The following is a 27,924-nucleotide window of genomic DNA, read 5'->3' as shown; positions in this document are numbered from 1 at the left end:
TGACGAAAAATCTCATAAGGGAGTACATTTAGACCCACAGGGAGTCGTCGAGACATAATTTCGAGATGCTAGAACAACAGCCACCTATATGACTACAAACTGACACTGCAGATCGTTTTGACAGCTTTTCTTTCTAAGGTGACAGTACCATTTCTGATTGCACAATGTTCTCGTAAAATATGATACCACAGAACATAATAGAGTCAGAGTAGGGAAAGTATTGAGGAATAACGAGACGCTTTTGAAATTCGCTAAGGATGTTAATACTGCGGTAATTAATAGCTCAATAAGCATTACTGTTGAAGAGGAATGGACATCTCTAAAAAGAGCAGTCATGGATGTTTGACTGATGAACAGGGGTAAAAGGAAGATAGAAACGATGGGTAACCGATGAAATAATTCAATTGATCTACGAAAGAAAGGAGTACTACAATGTTCATAAAAAACGAGAATACAACACACATGCCTTAGGAATGAAATAAATAGCAAATGCAGGGCAGCCATGGCAACCTGCATGCAGGGAAAATGCGAAGAAATCTAAAAAGGAATGATCGTCGGGAGGACTGGTTCTTCAGTTAGAAAAGTCAAATCAACCTTCGATGAAATTGAAAGGAAGGTTGTTAACATTAAGAGTGCAATAGGAATTGCACTGTTAAACGCAGAAGAGAGAGGATATAGGCTGAAAGGTTGCGCTGACGAGCTCTTTGAGGGTGAGGACTTGTCTGTTTGACAGAAGAGTTGATAGGGAAAACGTAAGAAATCAAGTACTACAATCAGAATTTAAATGAACTCTGGAAGACTTCAAAGCAAATAAGTCAGGAGGGATAGATAACATTCCACTGGAATTTCTACATCAGCCGAGGAAGCAGCAACCAAGAGACTATCCAGGCTAGTGAGGAAAATCTACGAGTCTATCGAAAGTACTATCGCACTTTCGGAGAAATATCATCCACACAATTCCGAAAATAGCGAGGGCAGATAAATGCGAGAACTATCAGTCAATCAGCTTAACAGGTTCATGCATCCAAGCTGCTGACAAGAATAATACATAGAAGAATGGAAAAGGAAATTGATGAACAGTTAGACTATCAGCTTGTCTTTAGGAAAGGTAAAGGCATCAGAAAAGCAGTTCTGTCATTGCGCTTGATAATGCAAGCAAGGTTGAAGAAAAAACAAGGGAGGCTCACAGGATTCGTCGACCTACAAAAAGAATTCGACAATGTAAAATGGTGCAATATGTTCGAAATTCTGAATTAAAGCGTAGTAAGTTATAGGGTAATATACAATATGTACAAGAACGAGAGGGAACAGTAAGAGGGGAAGACAAGAACGAAGCACTCGGATTAAGAAAGGTGTATGACAAGGATGCAGTTTTTAGGCTCTATTGTTCAATCTATAAGTCGAAGAAGCAATGACGAAAATAAACGAAATGTTCAAGAATGGGATCAAAATTGAAGCCGAAGGGATATCAGTGATAAAATTCGCTGATGACATTGCTATTCTCAGTGAACGTGAAGAAGAATTACAGGATTTGTTGCATGGAATGAACAGTCTAATGAGTACAATGTATGGATTGAAAGGAAGAAAGTCAAAAGTAATAAGGAGTTGCAAAAATGAAAGCAGCGAGGAACTTAACATTAGGATTGGTGGTCACGAAGTGGGTGAAGTTAAGGAATTCTTGTACCTAGTCAGCTAAATAACCCATTATGGACGGAGTATAGAGGACGTAAAAAGCAGACTAGCATTGGAAAAAAGGGCATTCCTCGCCAAGAGAAGTCTACATTGGCCTTAATTTGATGAAGAAATTTCAGAGAATGTGCGTTTCGTACTCAACGTTGTATGGTAAATAAATATGGACTACGAGAAAACAGAATATGTGGTACTACTACAGAAGAATGTGGAAAATTAGGTGAACTGATAAGAAAAGGAATGGAGAGGTTCTCCGCGGAATCAGCAAAAAAATGAGTATATAGAAAAAACTGACAGAAACAAGGTAGGACATTTGCTAGGGCATCAGAGAAGAAACTCCATGGTGATAGGGTAAACTGTAACGGATAGAAACTGTAAAGAAAGATCTGAATACATCCAGCAGATAATTGAGGACGTGGGGTGCAAGAATTGCTACTCGAAGACTAAGAGGTTAACGCAGGATATGAATTCGTGACAGCCGCATCAAACCAACCAGAAGACTGACGACTCAGATTAGGGTTATTTATTCATTGAAACCAAAATTACAAAGTAAATAACATCACTAAGGAGTTCTGGCACTCTACACGGGATGGAACCTGTGTACACCATCTGTGTTTAGAGTAAATCTAATGTTCAAGTGTGAAAGAGTTTCCTAAGTGTTTGCGTCCCGTGTATCTGGGGCGGATGGCGGTACCAGCACGGTACTTACGTAGTTGGATGTGACAAACTACCAAAACTCCACAACCGGGCTGGCCGTCTCACCAGCTGATGTCGTTAGTATGCAAGGCGTATTCCATGTGTGGCTGGTTCACCTCCGTGCATCCCGAGAGCTGCGCTTAACACGCTCGCCTCAGGGCCAGTCGATACTTCCAGAAAACCATTTAATATATTTGCACTTTCCTAAAATAACAAACTATTTCGCCATTTAATTGATTATGCCCTCATTACAAAATTTCTCAGAATCCGTATGCGCTATTTTATTGTAGTTAATTTGCAATCTGTTCTCTGTAGCCCTCCTTGGTATATAATTTAAATCACATTCCGCTCCTTGCTTACTTGTCTTCGACTAAACCAGTTCGTTACCGATACTCTCCAACTTACGACAAAGTGATTTTACGGCAGTTTGTTTTCGTCCAAAATCACAAAGTCTTCCAAAGTTGTCGCATCTTTCACCTCGACAGCAGGAAGAAAGAAAATTACGTAGCAAATAAATTTTCGGCAAAGGAAATCCCCCCGAGCGAAGTAAATTCAATTTAAGAGAATTTAATCAGTCGCTAAGGGCGGGTAATCAGGTCTAATACCGTCGAAGAGGGGTGTGCAGGAAGAGAGGGGGAGGAAGACATTAAGATTCCGAAACAAAACAAGCCGGAGATTGAAAGGATGGAGTCTTCCGCAGCCCTGCAGGCGGCCGGATGGACACGGCGCTGGAGGGGGAGGGGGGGTGGGGCGGGAGGGGGGGGGGGGCAGCAGTAGTCTTTGAAATTAGTCGAGGGTGAAACGTGAAATATCAGACCGAGGTCTGAGAATCTCTCCGCGCGTATTCTTAATGGAAGTAAACAAAGCGCTCGAGGAAGTAGGCAGGATAAGAGGGGCTGGAGGGAGGGAATAGGCAGAAGGAGAGAGCGAGAGGTGCAAACAAATGGTGCTCTGCGAGCGGCAGTTCGGAAAGCGGATGCTGAACCAAGTTTGCTCAGATCATCTTAAAGGCGATGAATATTTATCGTGCATTGCGTAGCATACATACAAATATAAAGCGTGTTCAGTTAGCGGCCGAATTTGCTATGGAAAATCATTGAGCAACTGATTAAGTGAAATATCTAGATGATTTCCGCAGATAACACTGCACGGATACAAATAACTGAATTATTTCACTGGCAGGGCCATTCAAACTGAACATAAAGATTACAAACGGCTATAACTATTTAACGAATAATGATACATCTGTAAGAATTACTTAGCATGTAAATGAAGATTTAAGTGTTTTACATGCACCATGGGTGTTCTACATGACTTCGATCAGTCGGAGACCATTTCACGCCATACATTCTGACGCATATGTGAAGTCACCGACGTGAACGCCTTAGAAATGCGCTTTGTGAGTTCTGGAATTGTTTTCGGGGAAGGAGGAAAATAAAGATGGAAATACACAAGATCTTTGACATAGCCCTACAAAAGGAATATTCTCTGCATTGCGATGACGGACGATTGTTAAATTCTGACATGCATAATACTGTATACGAGAGTCCCTATATTCACTTACGTCACACAACTTGTGCATAAATCGAAATTTCGAACTATCTCTTACATTCTCTGTAATTCTCCTCGATCTTTTGTTACACATGAAATAGCAGCACATTTTTGTAATTGCTATAAGTATTGTGAAGTGACCTGTAGATGGAATCGATGAGACTGAAGTGAATGAAAGTCAGTTCGACGAAATAATGTTAACGAAACATTCAGAAAATGCTGAAGTCGAAAGTAGTTGTTATATTGCGGCAGATAAAATTTCTACCAGACCGGAATTTGCGTTGCAGGTTCGGTATTTCTCACGTCTTTTCACTGATACGCTTTCAAGTCATTCCACGTTGATCAATTTCATTTCTGTTGACCCCAGTCATTACATTTCAGTGTATTTAATTCGTTTGACACGCATCTCCGTGACAGAGAAACAATATATCCGCTCCTCCGACGTATCACGTAGGATAAGCTCTGATTGTAATGTTCGGAAGTAATACGCGGAAAAATGGCATGTAGTCGAATTAAATCAGCGAATTAGATGAAGAAATGAGACATTTAGAGTAGTGGACAAGTTTTGTTATTGAGGCAGCAAAATAAATAACGATAGCACAGATACAGAGGGCATAAAATCCGACTGGCAATGACAAGGAAACATGTCAGTAAAAAAAAAAATAAAAAATATTTTAACACCTATTATACGAGGGTTGGTATTTTAATAGTGTCAACTATTTATTTACAGCTCGTACAAAATAAATCAGGAAAGTGCACTTAGGAAGACTTACGTCAAGGGAGTTCTGTAAGTAGTATACCATTTAGCAGCCCCATCAGTCAAAGAAATCAGTAATAGCAAGCACTGCACGTGCTTGAACATTGTCCTGCAAAATGATGGTCAGGTCCTGCAGAAAGTGTCATCACTTCTGCCTCTATGCTGTTAATTTTTGTAACACAACCAACGACCAGCTTAGAGACAAAAGTGATGACACTTCCTGCAGGACCTGACCATCATTTTGCAGGACAATGCTCAAGCATGTAAAGTGCAAGCTGTTACTGATTTGTTTGACTGATGGGGCTCCTAAGTGCTATACCACCTACAGAATTCCCCGCTATACCACCTACAGAATTCCCCTGAATTAAGTCCTCGTAAGTTCAACTCGATTTCTAAACTGAAGGAAGCACTTCACGGCATTCGCTTCAGAGCTGCTACAAATTCGTCGGGCAATAGACCGCGCCGCTCGAGCTGTCAACACAACGGGCACTGCTAAGAGTATCCTACGACTTCCACGTCGCTGGCAACGGGTGAAACACAATGCTGGTGACTACTCTGCAAGTCAGTAAAACTTTGAAACGCGTATCTACACTCCTGGAAATAGAAAAAAGAACACATTGACACCGGTGTGTCAGACCCACCATACTTGCTCCGGACACTGCGAGAGGGCTGTACAAGCAATGATCACACGCAGGGCACAGCGGACACACCAGGAACCGCAGTGTTGGCCGTCGAATGGCGCTAGCTGCGCAGCATTTGTGCACCGCCGCCGTCAGTGTCAGTTTGCCGTGGCATACGGAGCTCCATCGCAGTCTTTAACACTGGTAGCATGCCGCGACAGCGTGGACGTGAACCGTATGTGCAGTTGACGGACTTTGAGCGAGGGCGTATAGTGGGCATGCGGGAGGCCGGGTGGACGTACCGCCGAATTGCTCAACACGTGGGGCGTGAGGTCTCCACAGTACATCGATGTTGTCGCCAGTGGTCGGCGGAAGGTGCACGTGCCTGTCGACCTGGGACCGGACCGCAGCGACGCACGGATGCACGCCAAGACCGTAGGATCCTACGCACTGCCGTAGGGGACCGCACCGCCACTTCCCAGCAAATTAGGGACACTGTTGCTCCTGGGGTATCGGCGATGACCATTCGCAACCGTCTCCATGAAGCTGGGCTACGGTCCCGCACACCATTAGGCCGTCTTCCGCTCACGCCCCAACATCGTGCAGCCCGCCTCCAGTGGTGTCGCGACAGGCGTGAATGGAGGGACGAATGGAGACGTGTCGTCTTCAGCGATGAAAGTCGCTTCTGCCTTGGTGCCAATGATGGTCGTGTGCGTGTTTGGCGCCGTGCAGGTGAGCGCCACAATCAGGACTGCATACGACCGAGCCACACAGGGCCAATACCCGGCATCATGGCGTGGGGAGCGATCTCCTACACTGGCCGTACACCTCTAGTGATCGTCGAGGGGACACTGAATAGTGCACGGTACATCCAAACCGTCATCGAACCCATCGTTCTACCATTCCTAGACCGGCAAGGGAACTTGCTGTTCCAACAGGACAATGCACGTCCGCATGTATCCCATGCCACCCAACGTGCTCTAGAAGGTGTAAGTCAACTACCCTGGCCAGCAAGATCTCCGGATCTGTCCCCCATTGAGCATGTTTGGGACTGGATGAAGCGTCGTCTCACGCGGTCTGCACGTCCAGCACGAACGCTGGTCCAACTGAGGCGCCAGGTGGAAATGGCATGGCAAGCCGTTCCACAGGACTACATCCAGCATCTCTACGATCGTCTCCATGGGATAATAGCAGCCTGTATTGCTGCGAATGGTGGATATACACTGTACTAGTGCCGACATTGTGCATGCTCTGTTGCCTGTGTCTATGTGCCTGTGGTTCTGCCAGTGTGATCATGTGATGTATCTGACCCCAGGAATGTGTCAATAAAGTTTCCCCTTCCAGGGACAATGAATTCACGGTGTTCTTATTTCAATTTCCAGGAGTGTATATTCCGAATGCTTCCCTGCGTAGCTGCGGTTAATAGTTTCTCTCTGTTCTCTCCACGAGGTCGGAAGAGATAATCCTAGTCAAAAATAAAACTTGACTATCGGGCTATAGTCTGCCAAAGACAGAAACTTATCTATCTGTTCTGTAGCTCTACTGTCCGTATATCACTGTGTTTCATTGGTTCTTCTGTACTGTTAAAACTGTTCCTGAGTTTATATGTTTCGATTGCTTGTCTGCGTAGCTATGGTTAATAGTTTCTCTCTGTAAATAAAGATCATGTTCCGCTACAGCTGCTTTTTGTACTTTGTCTAGTTGGCAAAGACTTTCGTGTTCTTTCAGATGTATATTAAAGCTCCTATATGTAGCTCCAACACAGACCTTTTATTGTTGTTGTTTTTGTTGTGCATGTAGACTGGTTCCCTACTTCTAAATTTTCTTGAGTGTCTTTGTTGTAATGTGAATCTGAACAATGCAAGTGATGTATCTGGTGAATCTGAAACGTCCCCTTAGAAAAATTATACATGACTGTGCTTAAACTGACACATAATATTTTTTTAGCTCAACGCAATCTGACTTTCAATAATCCCTACAAGAGAATGGCCCTGACTAAATTAACCTATACCTTTCACAAATCACTTACCTCACAAAAATCTTCGTTACTCGAACTACTGAAATACAGCGAGCGCCACTACTGCCAGGTAATTAAATGATTCAAACTACTGAAGGCACTAACTACTGATAGGCATAGTTAGCAAATGAAAGATTTTGATAGAGAACAAACAATGTATTTACCTTAATAGTGTTCAAAAGTCATAATATATATAGCAGTTCATGACATCCATTCTTACAAATGTACTGTTTCTGATGGACACACGTCCAGATCATCCGCTCTCAAAACTCCGCCATCTCACTTCCCCACCTCCACCACTGCTGGCGGCTCACCTCCAACTGCACAACGCTTGGCGCTGTTAACAGCCAACAGCCTAACACTACAATAGCGAATATTACAACAATGCCACCCAGCCACAGACTGCACACAGCACAGCCAGTGATTTTCATACAGAGCGCTACGTGACATTATCAATATAAAAACCTAAACAGCCTACTTACAAAACGAGAAGCCAAATCGAACTGAAATTGTATAGCTGTACTGCAGTTAGCTTTTAACAAAAATAATTAAAAGACGCAATACCAAAGAAACTGCCCTGTGGAGTTCTGTGTCGTGCAGTGCGAGGCAGTGAATAGTGCTACAATGCGTTCCAACAGTTCCAACAAACAAAACTATGTGAGTAGAAACTCTGCACAAAATTATAAACCAAACGTTGAAGGAATAACTATAGAAACTGTTTCTGCGAAAATTCCCTGTAAATTTGATTACTCGAGCTGACCAAATAAAATTTCGAACGCTAAATGGTACATGCACGAATACATTGCACTGCAGTAAGAACGAGGTTGACTGACAAGGTAAATGAGATCTTAACTAAACTCGTCTGAAATGAACCTGATAACAATTTGCAAAGATTGATTGTGGACGATTGTACTGTGTCCTGACTGATGTTAAAATGCCACTTACAAATTTTCATGACAACTTGTGGTAAAGAAAACTCGGTACTACTCGAAAGTGGTAAAATTAAAATGCAGAGTAGCAGCACACCCGCTATAGAAAAACCTTGCCAAGTGCAATAAAGTAAAAGCTGCTATGCTAAGTACATCATGCTTTATGTTTTGAGCAATTGCGTTCGCTGAATGCAATCGGCAACACACAATATGAAAATAAAACTTTCAAGATTGAGTCGATGGGAGAAACTGAGCCCACTGAATGATGTAGAAGAGACTATCGTTTAAAAACTGTACTGTGAATTATGAAACTCATTCCTTAACAATTACATCAATGTTTAAAATATTCATTTCTTATTTTTAAATATTACTCCGCATACAATGCGTTACTTGAAATGATAAAGGAATAGTGAAATTTCAGCTCCGAGTGCAAGCCATCTGAGCAGATAATTTTACTTAATCTCGTCACGATAATTAAACTGATTGACCGGAACCAATAAAAAAACTCATAGTAAAAGTGTGCCTCTTCCAAACTGATCATAATTTACGCACTAGCAAGCAAGGCAGCTATACGAGTAATACTTCCTCTACAATCTACACTTGTAGTAGCAGTCTTTACAAAATCATATTACGAAAATGCTACATCCTGTGCGTTTGCATCTATGTGTACTGCAAGTCATTTCCAGACCCTTCAGCAGCATAACCAAATACGACTCTCAAACTTAGCTCTCTCTCTGATTTTTTTAAATTACGACGACAACACTACTGGAAACCAAAAACCACATTACTTGAACTCAGAACTTCTGTGGCGTAAAGTTATTGACTATTGAAGATTTCTGTTTGAAAATATCCAGTGTACAGTTATGAAGTGTAACACGTCATTGAATATCAAAAATAAGCTATAGCCATTACACCTTGCCACACGAAAATGAAATTTAACATATTCCCCATTTTGATGGAGGAGGGCGTTTATCCTTTACAGATCTGAGGGCCTGACGTATTTTCCTTATTGGTCTAAAATTCGATCTACTGTTATGTTTCTGCAAAATCATATTGACCTTACTTCAATTACATGTTTATTGAAAGGAAGGGCAACTGTGTCCTTGCATCTTGTTTAATCCTTGTTCTTCGGCCTCCTCTTTGCTCGCAGAACTCTGTTTACTTCTTTACCTGAATAGTGGTTTTTCTGGATGGCTTACCTCATATTTTTAACTCGCCTTGTAGGTGCTGCGCGAGCAAATCCTTTTCGCTCTGCCAAGCTTACAGTGACACCTCCGTTTGCTGTGGGTGATGTCTGGATTCATTACATAAATATCTGTTGAATTACTTTGCGAAATAGCTTATAGTCCCACTGTTCATATGTCTATCAGAATACAAAAAAAAAAAAAAAAAAAACAGAGAAGGATATTTTGCTGTCGTTTTGATTTCCATAGTAAACTACATTGTTTGATTCACATTAATCACATAACGTAAGAATTATTATAAAATCATTTTACCGAGTAATGATTCACATATCGATAAAATCAAGGTGCTTTCTTATTTGCTTCTTGTGGAGCCGATTGCACGAATTTTTCCATATTACATTAGCGATGGCAGGACCAGATGGGTTCTACATCTACATCTACATCTACATCCGTACTCCGCAAGCCACCTGACGGTGTGTGGCGGAGGGTACCCTGAGTACCTCTATCGGTTCTCCCTTCTATTCCAGTCTCGTATTGTACGTGGAAAGAAGGATTGTCGGTATGCTTCTGTGTGGGCTCTAATCTCTCTGATTTTATCCTCATGGTCTCTTCGCGAGATATACGTAGGAGGGAGCAATATACTGCTTGACTCTTCGGTGAAGGTAAGTTCTCGAAACTTTAACAAAAGCGCGTACCGAGCTACTGAGCGTCTCTCCTGCAGAGTCTTCCACTGGAGTTTATCTATCATCTCCGTAACGCTTTCGCAATTACTAAATGATCCTGTAACGAAGCGCGCTGCTCTCCGTTGGATCTTCTCTATCTCTTCTATCAACCCTACCTGGTGCGGATCCCACACTGCTGAGCAGTATTCAAGCATTGGGCGAACAAGCGTACTGTAACCTACTTCCTTTGTTGTCGGATTGCATTTCCTTAGGATTCTTCCAATGAATCTCAGTCTGGCATCTGCTTTACCGACGATCAACTTTATATGATCATTCCATTTTAAATCACTCCTAATGCGTACTCCCAGATAATTTATGGAATTAACTGCTTCCAGTTGCTGACCTGCTATTTTGTAGCTAAATGATAAGGGACCTATCTTTCTATGTATTCGCATCACATTACACTTCGCTACATTGAGATTCAATTGCCATTCCGTGCACCATGCGTCAATTCGCTGCAGATCCTCCTGCATTTCAGTACAATTTTCCATTGTTGCAACCTTTCGATACACCACAGCATCATCTGCAAAAAGCCTCAGTGAACTTCCGATGTCATCCACCAGGTCATTTATGTATATTGTGAATAGCAACGGTCCTATGACACTCCCCTGCGGCACACCTGAAATCACTCTTACTTCGGAAGACTTCTCTCCATTGAGAATGACGTGCTGCGTTCTGTTATCTAGGAACTCCTCAATCCAATCACACAATTGATCTGATAGTCCGTATGCTCTTACTTTGTTCATTAAACGACTGTGGGGAACTGTGTCAAACGCCTTGAGGAAGTCAAGAAACACGGCATCTACCTGTGAACCCGTGTCTAAGGCCCTCTGAGTCTCGTGGACGAATAGCGCGAGCTGGGTTTCACACGATCGTCTTTTTCGAAACCCATGCTGATTCCTACAGAGTAGATTTCTAGTCTCCAGAAAAGACATTATACTCGAACATAATACGTGTTCCAAAATTCTACAACTGATCGACGTTAGAGATATAGGTCTATAGTTCTGCACATCTGTTCGACGTCCCTTCTTGAGAACGGGGATGACCTGTGCCCTTTTCCAATCCTTTGGAACGCTTCGCTCTTCTAGAGACCTACGGTACACCGCTGCAAGAAGGGGGGCAAGTTCCTTCGCGTACTCTGTGTAAAATCGAACTGGTATCCCATCAGGACCAGCGGCCTTTCCTCTTTTGAGCGATTTTAATTGTTTCTCTATCCCTCTGTCGTCTACTTCGATATCTACCATTTTGTCAACTGTGCGACAATCTAGAGAAGGAAGCACAGTGCAGTCTTCCTCTGTGAAACAGCTTTGGAAGAAGACATTTAGTAATTCGGCCTTTAGTCTGTCATCCTCTGTTTCAGTACCATTTTGGTCACAGAGTGTCTGGACATTTTGTTTTGATCCACCTACCGCTTTGACATAGGACCAAAATTTCTTAGGATTTTCTGCCAAGTCAGTACATAGAACTTTACTTTCGAATTCATTGAAAGCCTCTCGCATAGCCCTCCTCACACTACATTTCGCTTCGCGTAATTTTTGTTTGTCTGCAAGGCTTTGGCTATGTTTATGTTTGCTGTGAAGTTCCCTTTGCTTCCGCAGCAGTTTTCTAACTCGGTTGTTGTACCACGGTGGCTCTTTTCCATCTCTTACGATCTTGCTTGGCACATACTCATCTAACGCATATTGTACCATGGTTTTGAACTTCGTCCACTGATGCTCAACACTATCTGTACTTGAGACAAAACTTGTGTGTTGAGCCATCAAGTACTCTGAAATCTGCTTTTTGTCACTTTTGCTAAACAGAAAAATCTTCCTACCTTTTTTAATATTTCTATTTACGGCTGAAATCATCGATGCAATAACCGCTTTATGATCGCTGATTCCCTGTTCTGCATTAACTGATTCAAATAGTTCGGGTCTGTTTGTCACCAGAAGGTCTAATATGTTATCGCCACGAGTCGGTTCTCTGTTTAATTGCTCAAGGTAGTTTTCAGATAAAGCACTTAAAAATATTTCACTGGATTCTTTGTCCCTGCCACCCGTTATGAACGTTTGAGTCTCCCAGTCTATATCCGGCAAATTAAAATCTCCACCCAGAACTATAACATGGTGGGGAAATCTACTCGAAATATTTTCCAAATTATTCTTCAGGTGCTGAGCCACAACAGCTGCTGAGCCCGGGGGCCTATAGAGACATCCAATTACCATGTCTGAGCCTGCTTTAACCGTGACCTTCACCCAAATCATTTCACAATTCGAATCTCCGTCAATTTCCTTCGATACTATTGCACTTCTTATCGCTATAAACACGCCTCCCCCTTCACTGTCCAGCCTATCTCTGCGGTATACATTCCAATCAGAGTTTAGGATTTCATTACTGTTTACGTCTGGTTTCAGCCAACTTTCTGTTCCTAGTACTATATGGGCGTTGTGACCGTTTATTAATGAGAGCAGTTCTGGGACCTTTCTATAGACGCTCCTGCAGTTTACTATTAGCACATTAATATTGTTATTCCTTGTTGCATTTTGCCTACTCCTGCCTTGCCGCGTCTCAGGAGGCGTCTTGTCGGGCCTAGGGAGGGAATTCTCTAACCTAAAAAAACCCCATGTGCACTCCACACGTACTCCGCTACCCTCGTAGCCGCTTCCGGCGTGTAGTGCACGCCTGACCTATTCAGGGGGACCCTACATTTCTCCACCCGATAGCGGAGGTCGAGAAATTTGCACCCCAGCTCTCCGCAGAATCGTCTGAGCCTCTGGTTTAAGCCTTCCACTCGGCTCCAAACCAGAGGACCGCGATCGGTTCTCGGAACGATACTACAAATAGTTACACAGGGTTACCCTCTGTGGCTTCATCAACTTGCTGGAATTCATTGTCCCGTGGAACTATCAGTAAGACAAAGTATAAAAAGAGCAGCTAAATCCTATGAGATAACATCTGCTACGTAGATCATGGCTTCATTAACTGGAATCATAGTAAGTAAGTCACTTTACAAGAGCTCTTGGTTCGTTGTGTTTACATAACAATACAACTGCAGTATATTTCTACATTATATGATATTTTTCAGCGAAATACCGTAGCAATAATTATAACAAATGAACGTTATGTTTGCTTGAATGGTAACTGTGATTGATTGTTGAACAAATCTTGAGGAGGGAACGTGGATTATCATCGAATCCATACATATTACAAAAATGGAAGTACCTATATCTGTATATATACTGTAAAAATGTATGTGTGTATGTTCCACATCTCCTGCTACATCACTAGACCGATTTCATCTCAACGTGGTCCACATATCACATACTGCCTGGAAAGAATTGCTGTGGGGACGAGGAGTGCCTACCTCTCAACTGGGTGGGGGAGAGAAAGCAGCATAGTTCATAACGCGTCATGCCCATACTTTATTCACAAAGTATTTGAGATGAGAGCAGTTGCAGTAGCGACTTGCAACAAACTGCAACAAACTTTACACGTAATTTCAAACCTTTACCAAACTTTCTCTCGCTGAAATCCCCCACAAAATTATGAAAGGAAAAAGTTTATCCCTTACTACGTTTTCACTGTTCATCCAGTAAAATTGACGCCGCAACCATGACTTCAACACTAATAACTATATGCGCGACACATTTTGCAGACAGTATTCGCAAATATACCACTGAATATGCCAGGAATATTAAGTTATTTTATGACACATATTCCACTAAACACGACGTCATAAACACTGAGCTGCGTGAAAATGAAATTGCATCACGAAATTCGCTAGAAATACGGGTGAAACATGCGTATAAATTAGTGTGAAATATGTTAAATACATTTGACATGTGTGTATACAAATAAAGGCACAGGTAAAAAGGCCACACTGAATCCCGAAACGATTCGGACCATATGAGGTATAGAGGCACCATTTGGAAACTGCAGGTCTGAGAACCATCAGCCTCCTATTGGGGTGGGTGTGGCAAAGTGGAGAGATGGAGAGCAGGAAGAGATGGACGGACAGATAGGGGGGAAGGAGGACAAACTCAGCCTTGTCGACGAACACAAGCAAGAAAGATAAGCAGAAAATAGACAAACTGCAGCCAACGGTGCGCTTACCCTATGTGAAAAACGTTACTCACCAAATAGGAAAACACCTTCGCCGCCTTGGAGTACAGCCTATCTTCTATAGTGGTCGTAGGATCTAGGACGTGCTAGACCCCACCAAGGACAAGGTGGATGCATTATACACCGCAGGCGTTTACAAGGTGGAGAGGCATACATCGGCGAGACTGGTAGGCCAATAGCAACGCGTATTCGGGAGCACGAGCGTTATATTCGTCTTGGGCAACGCAACAAATCCGCAATGGCAGAACGTCATCAGGACTGCGGAAAAGAAATAAAATTCAGCGAAGCCTGTGTGTTGGCCAAGCAGCCAATTATGACGAAACGCAAGATCAGAGAGGCCATCGAAATACTTAAACACCCTAACAACATGAACAGGGAGGATGGACTCAGGCTTGCCCCATCTTGGCTGCCAGCAACCAAAGCCCAACAGACAGCACTGTCAACACAAGACACGAGCACTACCGGCGAGTAACTGCCGCCGAGCGGCCGACGTCCAGCAGTTGGTAAACAGCAGCCAACTTCTCATTCGACGGTGACCACCAATGATGGTACATAAGAGCCAATGGACAACGGAGGTCACGTTCCCCCTCCACCACAATAACGTATAAAAATAAAGTTCCCTCTCCTTCTTACTTAAGTGCCAATGAAACTAACTACCTTTATAAAATTATGACGTAATGGGATGCGCAGTGAACACTAACAACAAAAAATATAATGGATACTGCATAGCTAGAACGCACCATTAGACCCAGAAGAAGGCCGCTGCATTTGTGGCCGAAACGTTGGTTTTTCTATAGCAGTAGTAATTTTTACATTACGACGCGGTACCAAGCCCAGAACATTTTTGTGTCGAAGGAGGAGATGGACAGAGAGGTGGAAAAGAGACAGAAGGGAGAGAAGGAGATCGACACAGGCAGGGGTACGGTAGCTCACCGTGTTCGGTCAGAGGGCTGCTCGCACTCTGTGACAAAAATACTGAGTAAAGGAATCAAAGATCAATTTGAACGGATGTCTTGTGACGTCCGCACACACCAAACGCAACGAACAATACCGAACAAAATGCAACAAAAAAGGGCGCCATTAGCACAACGGCCACGGTAATTGGATGGGAAGTGCATAATCTGGGATCGATGCTCGGATTTATATATATATATATATATATATTTTTTTTTTTGCAGAAAATCCTAAGAAATTTTTGTCTTATGTCAAAGCGGTAGGTGGAATAAAACAAAATGTTCCGACACACTGTGACCAAAATGATACTGAAACATAGGATGACAGACTAAAGGCCGAAATACTAAATGTCTTTTTCCGAAGCTGTTTCACAGAGGAACACAGGAAGACTGCACTGTAGTTCCTTCTCTAGACTGTCGCACAGATGACAAAATGGTAGATATCGAATTAGACGACAGAGTGATAGAGAAACAATTAAAATCGCTCAAAAGAGGAAAGGCCGCTGGACCTGATGGGATACCAGGTCGATTTTACACAAAGTACTAGAAGGAACGTGCGCTCCATCTTGCAGCGGTGTACCGCAGGTCTCTAGAAGAGCGTAGCGATCCAAAGGATTGGAAAGGGGCATAGGTCATCCCCGTTTTCAAGAAGGGACGTCGAACAGATGTGCAGAACTATAGACTTATATCTCTATCGTCTATTAGTTGTAGAATTTTGGAACACATATTATGTTCGAGTATAATGAATTTTCTGGAGATTAGAAATATACTCTGTAGGAATCAGCATGGGTTTCGAAAAAGACGATCGTGTGAAACCCAGGTCGCGCTATTCGTCCACGAGACTCAGAGGGCCATAGACACGGGTTCCCAGGTAGAAGCCGTGTTTCTTGACTTCCGCAAGGCGCTCGATACAGTTCCTCACAGTCGTTTGATGAACAAAGTAAGAGCGTATGAACTATCAGACCAATTGTGTGATTGGATTGAAGAGTTCCTAGATAACAGAACTCAGGCATGTCATTCTCAATGGAGAGAAGTCTTCCGAAATAACAGTGATTTCAGGTGTGCCGCAGGGGAGTGTCGTAGGACCGTTGCTATTCAGAATATACATAAATGACCTTGTGGATGACATTGGAAGTTCACTGACGCTTTCTGCGGATGATGCTGTGGTATATCGAGAGGTTGTAACAATGGAATATTGTACTGAAATGCAGGAGGATCTGCAGCGAATTAACGCAGGGTGCAGGGAATGGCATATAGAATCTCAATGTAGACAAGTGTAACGTGCTGCGAATACATAGAAAGAAAGAATCCTTATCATTTAGCTACAATATAGCAGGTCAGCAACTAGAAGCAATTAATTCCATAAATTACCTGGGAGTAGGCATTAGGAGTGATTTTAATGGAATGATCATATAAAGTTGATTGTCGGTAAAGCAGATACCAGACTGAGATTCATTGGAAGAATCCTAAGGAAATGCAAAGGAAGTAGGTTACAGTACGCTTGTTTCCCCACTGCTTGAATACTGCTCAGCAGTGTGGGATCCGCACCAGATAGGGTTGATAGAAGAGATAGAGAAGATCCAACGGAGAGCAGCGCGCTTCGTTACAGGATCATTTAGTAATCGCGAAAGCGTTACGGAGATGATAGATAAACTCCAGTGGAAGACTCTTCAGCAGAGACGCTCAGTAGCTCGGTACGCGCTTTTGTTGAAGTTTCGAGAACATACCTTCACCGACAAGTCAAGCAGTGTATTGCTCCCTCCTACGTATATCTCGCGAAGAGACCATGAGGTTAAAATCAGAGAGATTAGAGCCCACACAGAAGCATACCGACAATCCTTCTTTCCACGAACAATACGAGACTGGAATAGAAGGGAGAACACGTCAGGTGGCTTGCGGAGTATGTATGTAGATGTAGATTTAGATGGACAGAGAGAGGGAGAGGGGAAAACAGATGCAGAGAGGAAGGAAAGAGGAGGTGATGGACAGAGTCAGGGGGAGGGAGAGATGAGCAGAGAGAGGGGGGAGGAGAAGACAGACGAAGAGAGGGAGGGGGGAGATAGGGAACTGCTCCGGGGGGGGGGGGGGGGTAGAGGAGATGGACAGAGGAGGAAGGAGGACATGGACAAGGGGGAGGAGCAGAGAGAGGGGTGGGAAGAGATAGACGGTGGGTGGGGGTGGGGAGGGAGGATGTGGATCGAGAGGACAGAGAGGGGAAAGAAGGAGACGGATTAATGGAAGATGGGGATAAATACAAACACGGGCAATGCCAGGTATGCAGCTAGTAAAATACAAAGGATGTTATTTAGAAACACATCGTAACGAGCAAAGATCCGAAATGTCAGTCCATTCCTCCCTGCCTGCTAAATAACATTTACCTGACAATTTTTCTCTTACTTTGTTTCTTGACTAAAAGTAGTGTGGGGTGGCCGAAGTAACTGCGGCGCCCTGTGTAGAGGAAAGGGAAGCGGCCACGGAGTGATAAGGAACGCCTCGCGGTGTGTTGGCAGACGCACCGCCGGTGCTGCTGTACAGCTTCATCGAGCAGACGCTGCAGCCGGGGCCGGCGGTCTCCCTCAAGTGCAGCGCCTCTGGGAACCCCACGCCGCAGATCACCTGGACGCTCGACGGCTTCCCGCTGCCCACCAACGGCAGGTAGGCCCGCCCACGCACGCGCTCTACCGCAGCGCCGCGCCCACCGCCGAGCGCCTTCTGATCAGATAGCGCTTCACTCATCACCTACGGCTGCAGCTGCGACTGCAATTCCTAGTATTTCTCGTGTTTCAAGAAATTGGAAACATATAATGCTGTAACGATAACCTAGGAAGAACACGAGAGAGGAGCCGAAATTATGAATACATCTGATTCGTAATAGACTTTCGCAACAACTACCCCTTACGTCTGCAGCGTTTCTCTTTAAAAACAACACCATCTACACTGTTGTGCAAAACTGAAGGACGCAAAATGTTTTCGCGTGATGCGTCACTGCTAAGTAATATCGCCCATTGAAACTTGGACCATACGTAGGAAAACATGCTACAGTACAGTGCACGTGGTAACTGAAAGAAATACGCAATGAGACGAACAGAAATTACACTTTTATTGAAAGACAATAATTGAAGGGTTATCATGAAAATGGGCGCACATCCTAGGTTTTCAAAATAAACTTATAACAAGAACATAAATATGCACTATCTTAACATTAACACATGCTCACTGACTTCTTGAAAGAAAGTTATCACTTTCTAACAACCCTACCACAACAAAGGTCAAAAATTAATTATGATTGTAGTGTTGCTCATACTCCTAAATATTGCATTTTCGGGCAACAAAAAAGTTATATTACGTGGCAGTTATCATTAGAGCACAGTTAATAAAGTCATTTCTTGAAATAATGGATAAACTAGGTACTCATCGTTTCGTGTTTCCCACGCTGGTCTCGTTGGGAACTCTTGGCTCAATCGTCGAAAATCTAGGTAGTGATGATTCCAAGCTCGGATGCAAAGAGGCCTAGGTGTTATTCTGCGATATTCAAAAGTTTCATAGATGTGTTTCATAAACCATTCTTGAAGATTAAACTTTTGCAAGTTAAGGCAATGGTGACGTAAAAAAGTAATCAGCACTCCGAATTTAAGTTATACTTCTTTTTTTATTACTTTTGTTGAAACATCACTTCACAATATAAAACATAATTGAAAAAATCTTCCTCACTGTTAAAGTTCACATTTCATAAACTAACTACAATTTGCCTCTTTTCAACATGACGACCAAGACTTGACTCTCTAAGTGGTGAATGGAGGGTGAAGCTTTGACAATGCCAGCCACTCGTGCTGGCGAAACGTCAGAAAAATCATTAGATGAACGTCGGCCGAAGAACCCGAGAAAGAAGCCAATAGGCAGTTTGTCATTACCTCTCATACCATGTTCTGGTCTTTGTAGTATCTACATCAGCCATGTTCGAGACAGTTTTTCCAGTATCTAAAAACCCTGTTCCATACCACCTAACGAAGTAGAAAACCCAATTCATGCAAAACTGGCGCTTAACCCCTTCAGTTACCCTGAAGTAATCGCGATTCATGGTGGTGCCACAGACAACACAAGAGATGAGACATGGTTCTTAATAGGATGTGTGACAACCAGAAGTGGTAATGGACGGTCTGCAACGTTCTCCGATGCTGGCCACAATGTCGGTCAACAATTCTGGAGGTTGTGCGTGCCAGTCCTTCTCAAGTGCGGTTGACAATTGTTGGATAATTGTTGATCCTTTTGGACGTGCTACAGCAGATCTCCTCAACGCACCCCACACGCACTCGACGTGATTTAAGGCGGGCGAAGGGGCAGGCCAGTCCATCCGCAGATTACCCTGTCGTTGCAAAAGCTCCGCTGCCTGCGCGGTTCGGTCGCACATTGTCGTCCATAACAATGAAGTCAGAGCCGAACGCACCACTGAAACGTCACACATGGGGGAAAAGTTCTGTGTCACAATAACGCCCACCGTCGATTGCTCCGCGTTCAAAGATCTGACGCCCAGTACACCCACGAAAAATCGTGCATCCTCACAGCACCAAAACGACAATGTTGCGGATGCATTACGTGTTCCCACCTCTCGCCGTATGAGCTTACAACCAGCACTGTCGAACACGGTCGTTTTGGTGGTCAGCGTGTTATGGTGTGGGGAGACATAATGTTTCAGGGAGATACTGACCTCCAAATCAGCACTCCAAACGAACAACGTCATGGTGACACATTACCACTTCCCCATTCACGTCTTTTCAGAAGTGCCCTTGATCCTGACTACATCTTTATAGATGACAATGAGCATCGAACTGGGCAGGTGGAGCAGCTTTTGAAACGAGGGGATAGTCCTTGAATGGACTGGCCTGCCCATTACACCGACTTAAATTCCATCGGGCACGTGGGGGATGCGTTGGGGAAATGTAAAGCAGCAGGTCCACCTGCATTCATGACCATCCAGCCGCTGTCAGCTGCGTTGAAGGAATGGCACGCCCTACTAAAAGAACACGTTAGCAACCTTGTGAACAGCATGGGAGCACGTTGCACGGTATGCACGGCTCTCCGTGGTGATCACATAGATTTTAAGAAGCATGTCTCTACTTTTGTAATGTGGAAAAATTTGGAAATTTGTGGTACGATCTTATGGGACCAGACTGCACAGGTCATCGGTCACTAAGCTTACACACTACTTAATCTAACTTTAAACTAACTTACGCTAAGGGCAACACACACACCCATGCCCGAGGGAGGACTCGAACCTCCGGCTGGGAGAGCCGCGCAAACCGTGACAAGGCGCCGAAGACCGCGCAGCTACCCCGCGCGGTTTTTGTAATGTGGAGGTGACCACCATGAATCGCAGCGACATCGTGTAATTACTGCATTTCAGTAAGTAATTTCTGATCGCCTCATTGCTTACTTGTTTCAGTTACCCTGGGTATTTACTTAGCAGTTCTGTCTATGTACGATCCACGTTTCACCGAGCTATATTACTTAAAACTGACACAGCATGCGTCCTTACGTGTTGCACACCACTGTACATTAATATTTTCTGAATCCCAGAAACAAACATTAATAGACAGAGTCCAGACTTAATTGGTGACCGTCTCTAACAAGTACTTCCTTTAACATGGAAGCAGTATAAACAAATGTTTAAGCGAATTACATTTACAAGAAAAATTGAAGAAGGTTCATATTTAAAATGACAACAAATTGCTTATTTGCTTGTATGTTGTACAATGAAAGCAGTCTGTTCTAATTTACTGTTTCATGTTAAGTGACACTTTCCAAATTTCCTTTTTCATTTCCAGATCTACGTAGTATTTGTTACGACTAGGCTTTGCCAAACGTCATCTAAACAACGAAATAGCACATCTTTATTTGTTACTCATTCTGTAGTAATTGAAAAATATCAATTAAATTGACACAAATATATTCATTATAAAGGATATAAAAGTGTTTGCTATTTATACACCCTCATACCTATTACACTTTACATCCCGAGATAGTGTAATACTTCAGAACAATTGAAGACATCGTAGCAAGAGTTCAGTTAAGTGCCTGTACTCACATTTCACTGTGTGGTCAGTGGTACATTTCTCTATTCTCTGTGATCCTCTCTTTCAAGAGCTATTTACAATTATCTTGTCCCAGTACATCGATAATTAAAGTTGAAAGCATTAATCGTATAGCAAAACATTCCCACGTTTCCGTATTATTTCTTGTTGGAAAGCTTGCTTCAACATCTTACGTTATTAACAAGTTTGTTGTGGCAAGTTCAGAGGAGAGATCCAGCACGTGTATGTTTCGTTCAGGTTACTAGATAGGATGAATGTTAGAACTACCCAAATGAACCTCGAGAGGTACTTCATGATAGCGCGGAACAAAAACATCTGCTTACAAGTAAACTGCAATAGCAAAAATTTTTCTGTATAGTGAAGCACAACACGAATAAATCGTAGAACTCATAGACATGTTCATATTTTATTTAAAAGTTCACGACAACGCGTCCTCTTAGCCGCTACCTTGTAAGATCTGACGATGGCTTTACTTAAGATCTGTCCAAATACAGCGAAGTGTGAATCGCACGATGTCCTCGTATATCGAAAAATTAATGTCGTCACACCAGGAGACCTGAGACTGCCACCAAATCACTGTTCAAAAAGGTGTCGTTTGATCGCTAACATTTAACTTGAGTTACGTTATGAGCTAAGTATTTTTGTCGAAAAAGGGGTGGTATACCAAAGAATGAATAAAACCTATGAATTACACCTTCAGAAACGAGACGCGTTCAAATACAGGGTTCACTTCAGCGGTGAAGTCTGAGCTGTCAGTACTTACTCTACGCCGATGGCGGCAAAACTTGGCCATGGCTTTTATTAAACTGGGTGGATTTTTGTTGACTGAATGGTGACGTACACGATCGTGTGCACACGATCGATTTAGCAGAGTGCCATCAGTCAGCTGTCTGCCGTGATTGATCGAGAACCACTCCTGGAATGACTGACGGCTTGCAAACAGGACGGTGGAGAACCGAACCACAACTCGTGCGGCTAATGCGGGTCATCCTTCCAGCAGCGTCTCTCTGCGACGTAGACATCGAACGACCACAGAAGAACGCAACAGCGTCGTGTGGAAATACATCGAGGGGTAACGGCTACAGGTGCGGGCAACAATTACCGTTCCGCCACAAAAATTTGTCTGCGGGAAACGTATGTGTTCCGAATTAATGGTGACACCTTGCCATAATATGCAAGCAGCATAAGTGCTCTGACAGCCATAATCGTGGTAGAGCTAAAGGTGCAAATGAAAACTTAGTCACTTCCATAAGAGACACACTAAATCGTCTACATCGTCTCTAGACGTGATAACGGCCTCCAGTTCGCCGTTCAAATGTGCCATACCCAACCGAATCTGCTCATTGATGTGCAGATCCAGTAGAGCAACCAACTGCAGGGAATCTGATTGCTACCTTTCAAAAGGCACAATAATACTTGGGTCTTGTGACTCGTGGTCAGGAGAAATGCGGCAGTTTATCCTTGTGCTCACAAAACCAGTGCTGCGCGGGGTAGACGCGCGGTCTTAGGCGTCTTGTCACGGTCCGCGCGGCTCTCCCCGTCGGAGGTTCGAGTCCTCCCTCGGGTACGGATGTATGTGTCGTCCTTAGCGTAAGTTAGTTTAAGATAGATTAAATAGTGTGTAAGCTTAGGGACCGATGATCTTAGCAGTTTGGTCCCATTGAAGCTCACCACAAATGTCACAAATTTCCAAAATATTCACAACACCAGTCCTGGGAGACGCGAGCCGTGTGAACACGGGCCCTGTTGTCGTGGAACACAACATCACCACTGCGGAACAAACATTATATTATGGCATGGAAAAGAAAATTGAGGATGTATTAGATGCCGATCAGCTTGACTTTAGGAAAGATAAAAGCACCAGAGACGCATTTCTGACGCTGCAAAAAGCGTTGGACAATGTAAAATGGTGCAATATGTTCCAAATTCTGTGACAAATAGGGGTAACCTATAGGAACAGTCAGGTAATATACAGTATGGGCAAGAACCAAGAGGGAATAATAAGACTGGACGACCAAAAAGGAAGTGCTTGGATTAAAAAGGGTGTAGGACAGGGATGTAATCTTTCGCCTCTACCGTTCAATCTATACATTGAAGAAGAAATCATGAAAATAAAAGAAAGTTTCAGGAGTGAAACTAAAATTCAAGGTGAAAGATATCAGTGATACGATTCAATGATGACATCGCTATCTGAGTGAAAGTGAAGAATAATTACACGATCAGGTGAATGGAATGAACAGTCTAATGAGTACAGAATATGGATTGAGAATAAATCGAAAAAAAGTGATTAAGATGGTACTGGCATGTTAAAAGGACGCATGAGCAGAGACTCCCCAAAATTATGGAAGGACTAAATATGGATGGAAAAAGACCTAGAGGGTGCCCAAGAACACGGTGGAAAACGGGAGTGAGAATATCTGTGGAAAGGAGAGATGTGACCTGGCAGCAAGTGCAGGAAGAAAAGTGGTGGGAGGACCGAGCCAAATGGAGAGGACTCGTCAGCACCCAGACTCGGCAGTAGCTGGAGCGGCATCCGGACAAAGTCATGAGAAGCAGCCGAAATGCGAATAGTGAGAAACTTAACACCACGATGGTCACGAAGTATATGAAGTTAGGGAATTCTGCTACCTAGGCAGCAAAATAACCCATGACGGACGGAGCAAGGAGGACATCAAAACGACACTAGCACTGGGAAAAATGGCACTCCTGGACAAGAGAAGTCTACTAATATCAAACATAGGTCTTAATTTGAGAATGTTCGTTTTAGCACAGCATGGTAGTGAAACACGGACTGTGGGGAAACTGGAATAGAAGCGGATCGCAGCATTTGTGCTGAGGTGCTACAGACGAATGTTGAAAATTAGGTAGACTGGTAAGGTAAGGGATGAGGAGGTTCGCCGTGGAATCAGTGAAGGAAGGAATATGTGGAAAACACAGACAAGGAGAAGGTACAGGGTGACAGGTCATCTGTTAAGACATCAGGGAATGGCTTCAGTGGTACTAGAAGGAGCTGTAGAGGGCAGAAACTGTAGAGGAAACTAGATGCTGGAATACATGTAGTTTGAAAATACTACTCGTAATGGCTGGCACAGTAGGGGAAATCGTGGAGACCCGCATTACACCAGTCCGAAGACTGATGACTTAAAAAAAAAAAGACTGATCGGGCAAAATAGTCACACAATGCTAGGCAGTATATGAACTTGCAATGTAATCATGGGTCCCGTGGAATACTACGATGTGGCTGCCAAAATCACCACCGAAGCCCCGCCATGTTTTCCTCTTGCGACATAAACTTGGCCAGAAACTGCTAGCAATGTGAATCAAGAGCCATCCGACCAAATGACTACCTCCCATTGCTCCATAGTCCAGATATTATGGCTTGGCACCACGTTTTCCTGCTATGGGTATTTACATCACCGATGAGCGGGTTTATAATTCAAGCTCGCCCTCCAGTGCTCTGTTTATCGAATCTCCTTCACGTTATTTCGGTGCTGATAGAGTGGGACATTCAGGTCTGCAATGGCTTTTGAAGCTATCGTCCTGTTATTTTTCATCATAATCATCTTCAAAGACCATCTGTTACGATCACTTAAAACGCCCTTCATCCGCGATGCGACATAGCAGATGATGCGTTTTCGCTTTCCCTGTGTGCTATATACATCTTCGGCACGGTGCCTCTTGAAACATCAAGAATTTCGGCTCCGTTGGTTGCGGAAGGACCCACAGTACGAGCACCAACGATGTGCCTACGTTTGAAGTAATTTAGCCTCGACCCAATGCGCTCGTAACTATGCAGAACACACTTCCGACCACGACTGACACTGGTGAAGTAGTGAGGACATAGCGCAGGCGCCGTTCGTGTGCTCCCTCATACTCTTACCGTGAAACACAACAGCGCAAGCTGCAGGCTTTGTTGGCATCTCCATTTATGTTCAATTATGCATTGTTCACGGTGTTCCCGTGCTTTTGTTCTACCCCAGTAAGAACCTACCGCCGGACGACTTCTCTGGCGTAACAGTAGTAAATTATACACACAAAACTTCCTCTCAAACTAGTCTATCTCTTAGTGAAAACCGTACCAAAATCTCTGGAGTAGTACCTGAAATTAGCTTTCACATACAGACAGGAAAAACGAGGCAGTGGTCTTCAATTTAATAATACACTCCTGGAAATTGAAATAAGAACACCGTGAATTCATTGTCCCAGGAAGGGGAAACTATATTGACACATTCCTGGGGTCAGATACATCACATGATCACACTGGCAGAACCACAGGCACATAGACACAGGCAACAGAGCATGCACAATGTCGGCACTAGTACAGTGTATATCCACCTTTCGCAGCAATCAGGCTGCTATTCTCCCATGGAGACGATCGTAGAGATGCTGGATGTAGTCCTGTGGAACGGCTTGCCATGCCATTTCCACCTGGCGCCTCAGTTGGACCAGCGTTCGTGCTGGACGTGCAGACCGCGTGAGACGACGCTTCATCCAGTCCCAAACATGCTCAATGGGGGACAGATCCGGAGATCTTGCTGGCCAGGGTAGTTGACTTACACCTTCTAGAGCACGTTGGGTGGCACGGGATACATGCGGACGTGCATTGTCCTGTTGGAACAGCAAGTTCCCTTGCCGGTCTAGGAATGGTAGAACGATGGGTTCGATGACGGTTTCGATGTACCGTGCACTATTCAGTGTCCCCTCGACGATCACCAGAGGTGTACGGCCAGTGTAGGAGATCGCTCCCCACACCATGATGCCGGGTGTTGGCCCTGTGTGCCTCGGTCGTATGCAGTCCTGATTGTGGCGCTCACCTGCACGGCGCCAAACACGCATACGACCATCATTGGCACCAAGGCAGAAGCGACTCTCATCGCTGAACACGACACGTCTCCATTCGTCCCTCCATTCACGCCTGTCGCCACACCACTGGAGGCGGGCTGCACGATGTTGGGGCGTGAGCGGAAGACGGCCTAACGGTGTGAGGGACCGTAGCCCAGCTTCATGGAGACGGTTGCGAATGGTCCTCGCCGATACCCCAGGAGCAACAGTGTCCCTAATTTGCTGGGAAGTGGCGGTGCGGTCCCCTACGGCACTGCGTAGGATCCTACGGTCTTGGCGTGCATCCGCGCGTCGCTGCGGTCCGGTCCCTGGTCGACGGGCACGTGCACCTTCCGCCGACCACTGGCGACAACATCGATGTACTGTGGAGACCTCACGCCCCACGTGTTGAGCAATTCGGCGGTACGTCCAACCGGCCTCCCGCATGCCCACTATACGCCCTCGCTCAAAGTCCGTCAACTGCACATACGGTTCACGTCCACGCTGTCGCGGCATGGTACCAGTGTTAAAGACTGCGATGGAGCTCCGTATGCCACGGCAAACTGGCTAACACTGACGGCGGCGGTGCACAAATGCTGCGCAGCTAGCGCCATTCGACGGCCAACACCGCGGTTCCTGGTGTGTCCGCTGTGCCGTGCGTGTGATCATTGCTTGTACAGCCCTCTCGCAGTGTCCGGAGCAAGTATGGTGAGTCTGACACACCGATGTCAATGTGTTCTTTTTTCCATTTCCAGGAATGTATGTATAGATTGCCTGAGATTAAACTTTACAACATTTTATTAAGCTAATTATTGTTTAATGAATTCATGAGATTAAAAAATTTAAAACAACTGAAATCATTAAGGCATTGAATGTGATTTTTTGGCACCGCTATGAACCATTACATTAAAAAAAAAAAGAACATGAATTCGAGGCATATCACGATGTAAAATTGAGTACTCCAATTTTTAGAAACCGCATGTCCTAATTGCAAGCAAACATTTTTGTAAGGAAATGCCAGGTAAAAAAATGAGTGCAAAGCAGAAAGCCTCGAGAAATATCGTGTTAACGAATAAAGTTGCCTGAAAATGGGTTTTCACAACTTCAAAAGTTCAAGAATCCACAGGAATAAAAACGTTTTATAAGTCCTACTTTGAATGCAATTAGGTATGGAATACATCGGATTTGAGCGAGATTGATTTCCTTTCAAACTGCTAAAATGCCGAGAGTCATTCTTTTAGAAGTCTTGCCGATTTCGTCAAGTGGAGTGTTATATGTTTGACCAGATGCCACTGGGACTAAAAGCGACGGAGCGCGGGGTTTCAGAGGTGAATACTGACTTAATTGACAGAAAATTCAGCCGAATACGCCCAAACTAATAAATCCTTCGTCTTTTACGATTATGAAAGTGACCATACCACACTATTAAAACAATTTTCTTTACATTTGTGGCGCAATGTATTTTGGGTGCGGAAGTCTAGACTGCAGCCTACATATCCTGCCCGTGACTGCCGCCCTGGACCGTTGCTCTACCGGGTGGTGCGCTATTCCTTGTAGACACCTTGGACAGTCCTCATTCCTACACGGAAAAATGGGACAACTTCACTCACGGTCTCATCGACGACGACAGCTTCTCGGGTTATCAGTGGAGCCGTGGTGTCGTGTTGTCGCAAAGTTTCGACGGTTTTCCTGCTCATCATCTCGAGGCGATGTTTCTGTTTCCTTTCACCAGCTGGACAACGGACCTCCCAATTGAGGACCCGACGGTTAGACCAATCGCGTGCCTCCGTTG

General features: G+C 44.1%; 1 protein-coding gene across 1 annotated transcript in view; it reads left to right on the top strand.

Annotated features, from left to right (window-relative positions):
* The window catches only part of LOC126267877 (Down syndrome cell adhesion molecule-like protein Dscam2), a 1,296,028-nt gene that overhangs the window by 656,978 nt on the left and 611,126 nt on the right, over positions 1 to 27,924 (top strand). Inside the window, exon 7 of the mRNA XM_049973186.1 lies at positions 17,733 to 17,877. Within this exon, the coding sequence (XP_049829143.1) occupies positions 17,733 to 17,877 (145 nt within the window). The remainder of the gene's footprint in view (positions 1 to 17,732; positions 17,878 to 27,924) is intronic.

The sequence above is a fragment of the Schistocerca gregaria genome, chromosome 4 (genome assembly GCF_023897955.1).
Source record: "Schistocerca gregaria isolate iqSchGreg1 chromosome 4, iqSchGreg1.2, whole genome shotgun sequence".
Classification (NCBI taxonomy): Eukaryota; Metazoa; Arthropoda; class Insecta; order Orthoptera; family Acrididae; genus Schistocerca; species Schistocerca gregaria.
This window is presented reverse-complemented; position numbering and strand designations above follow the sequence as displayed.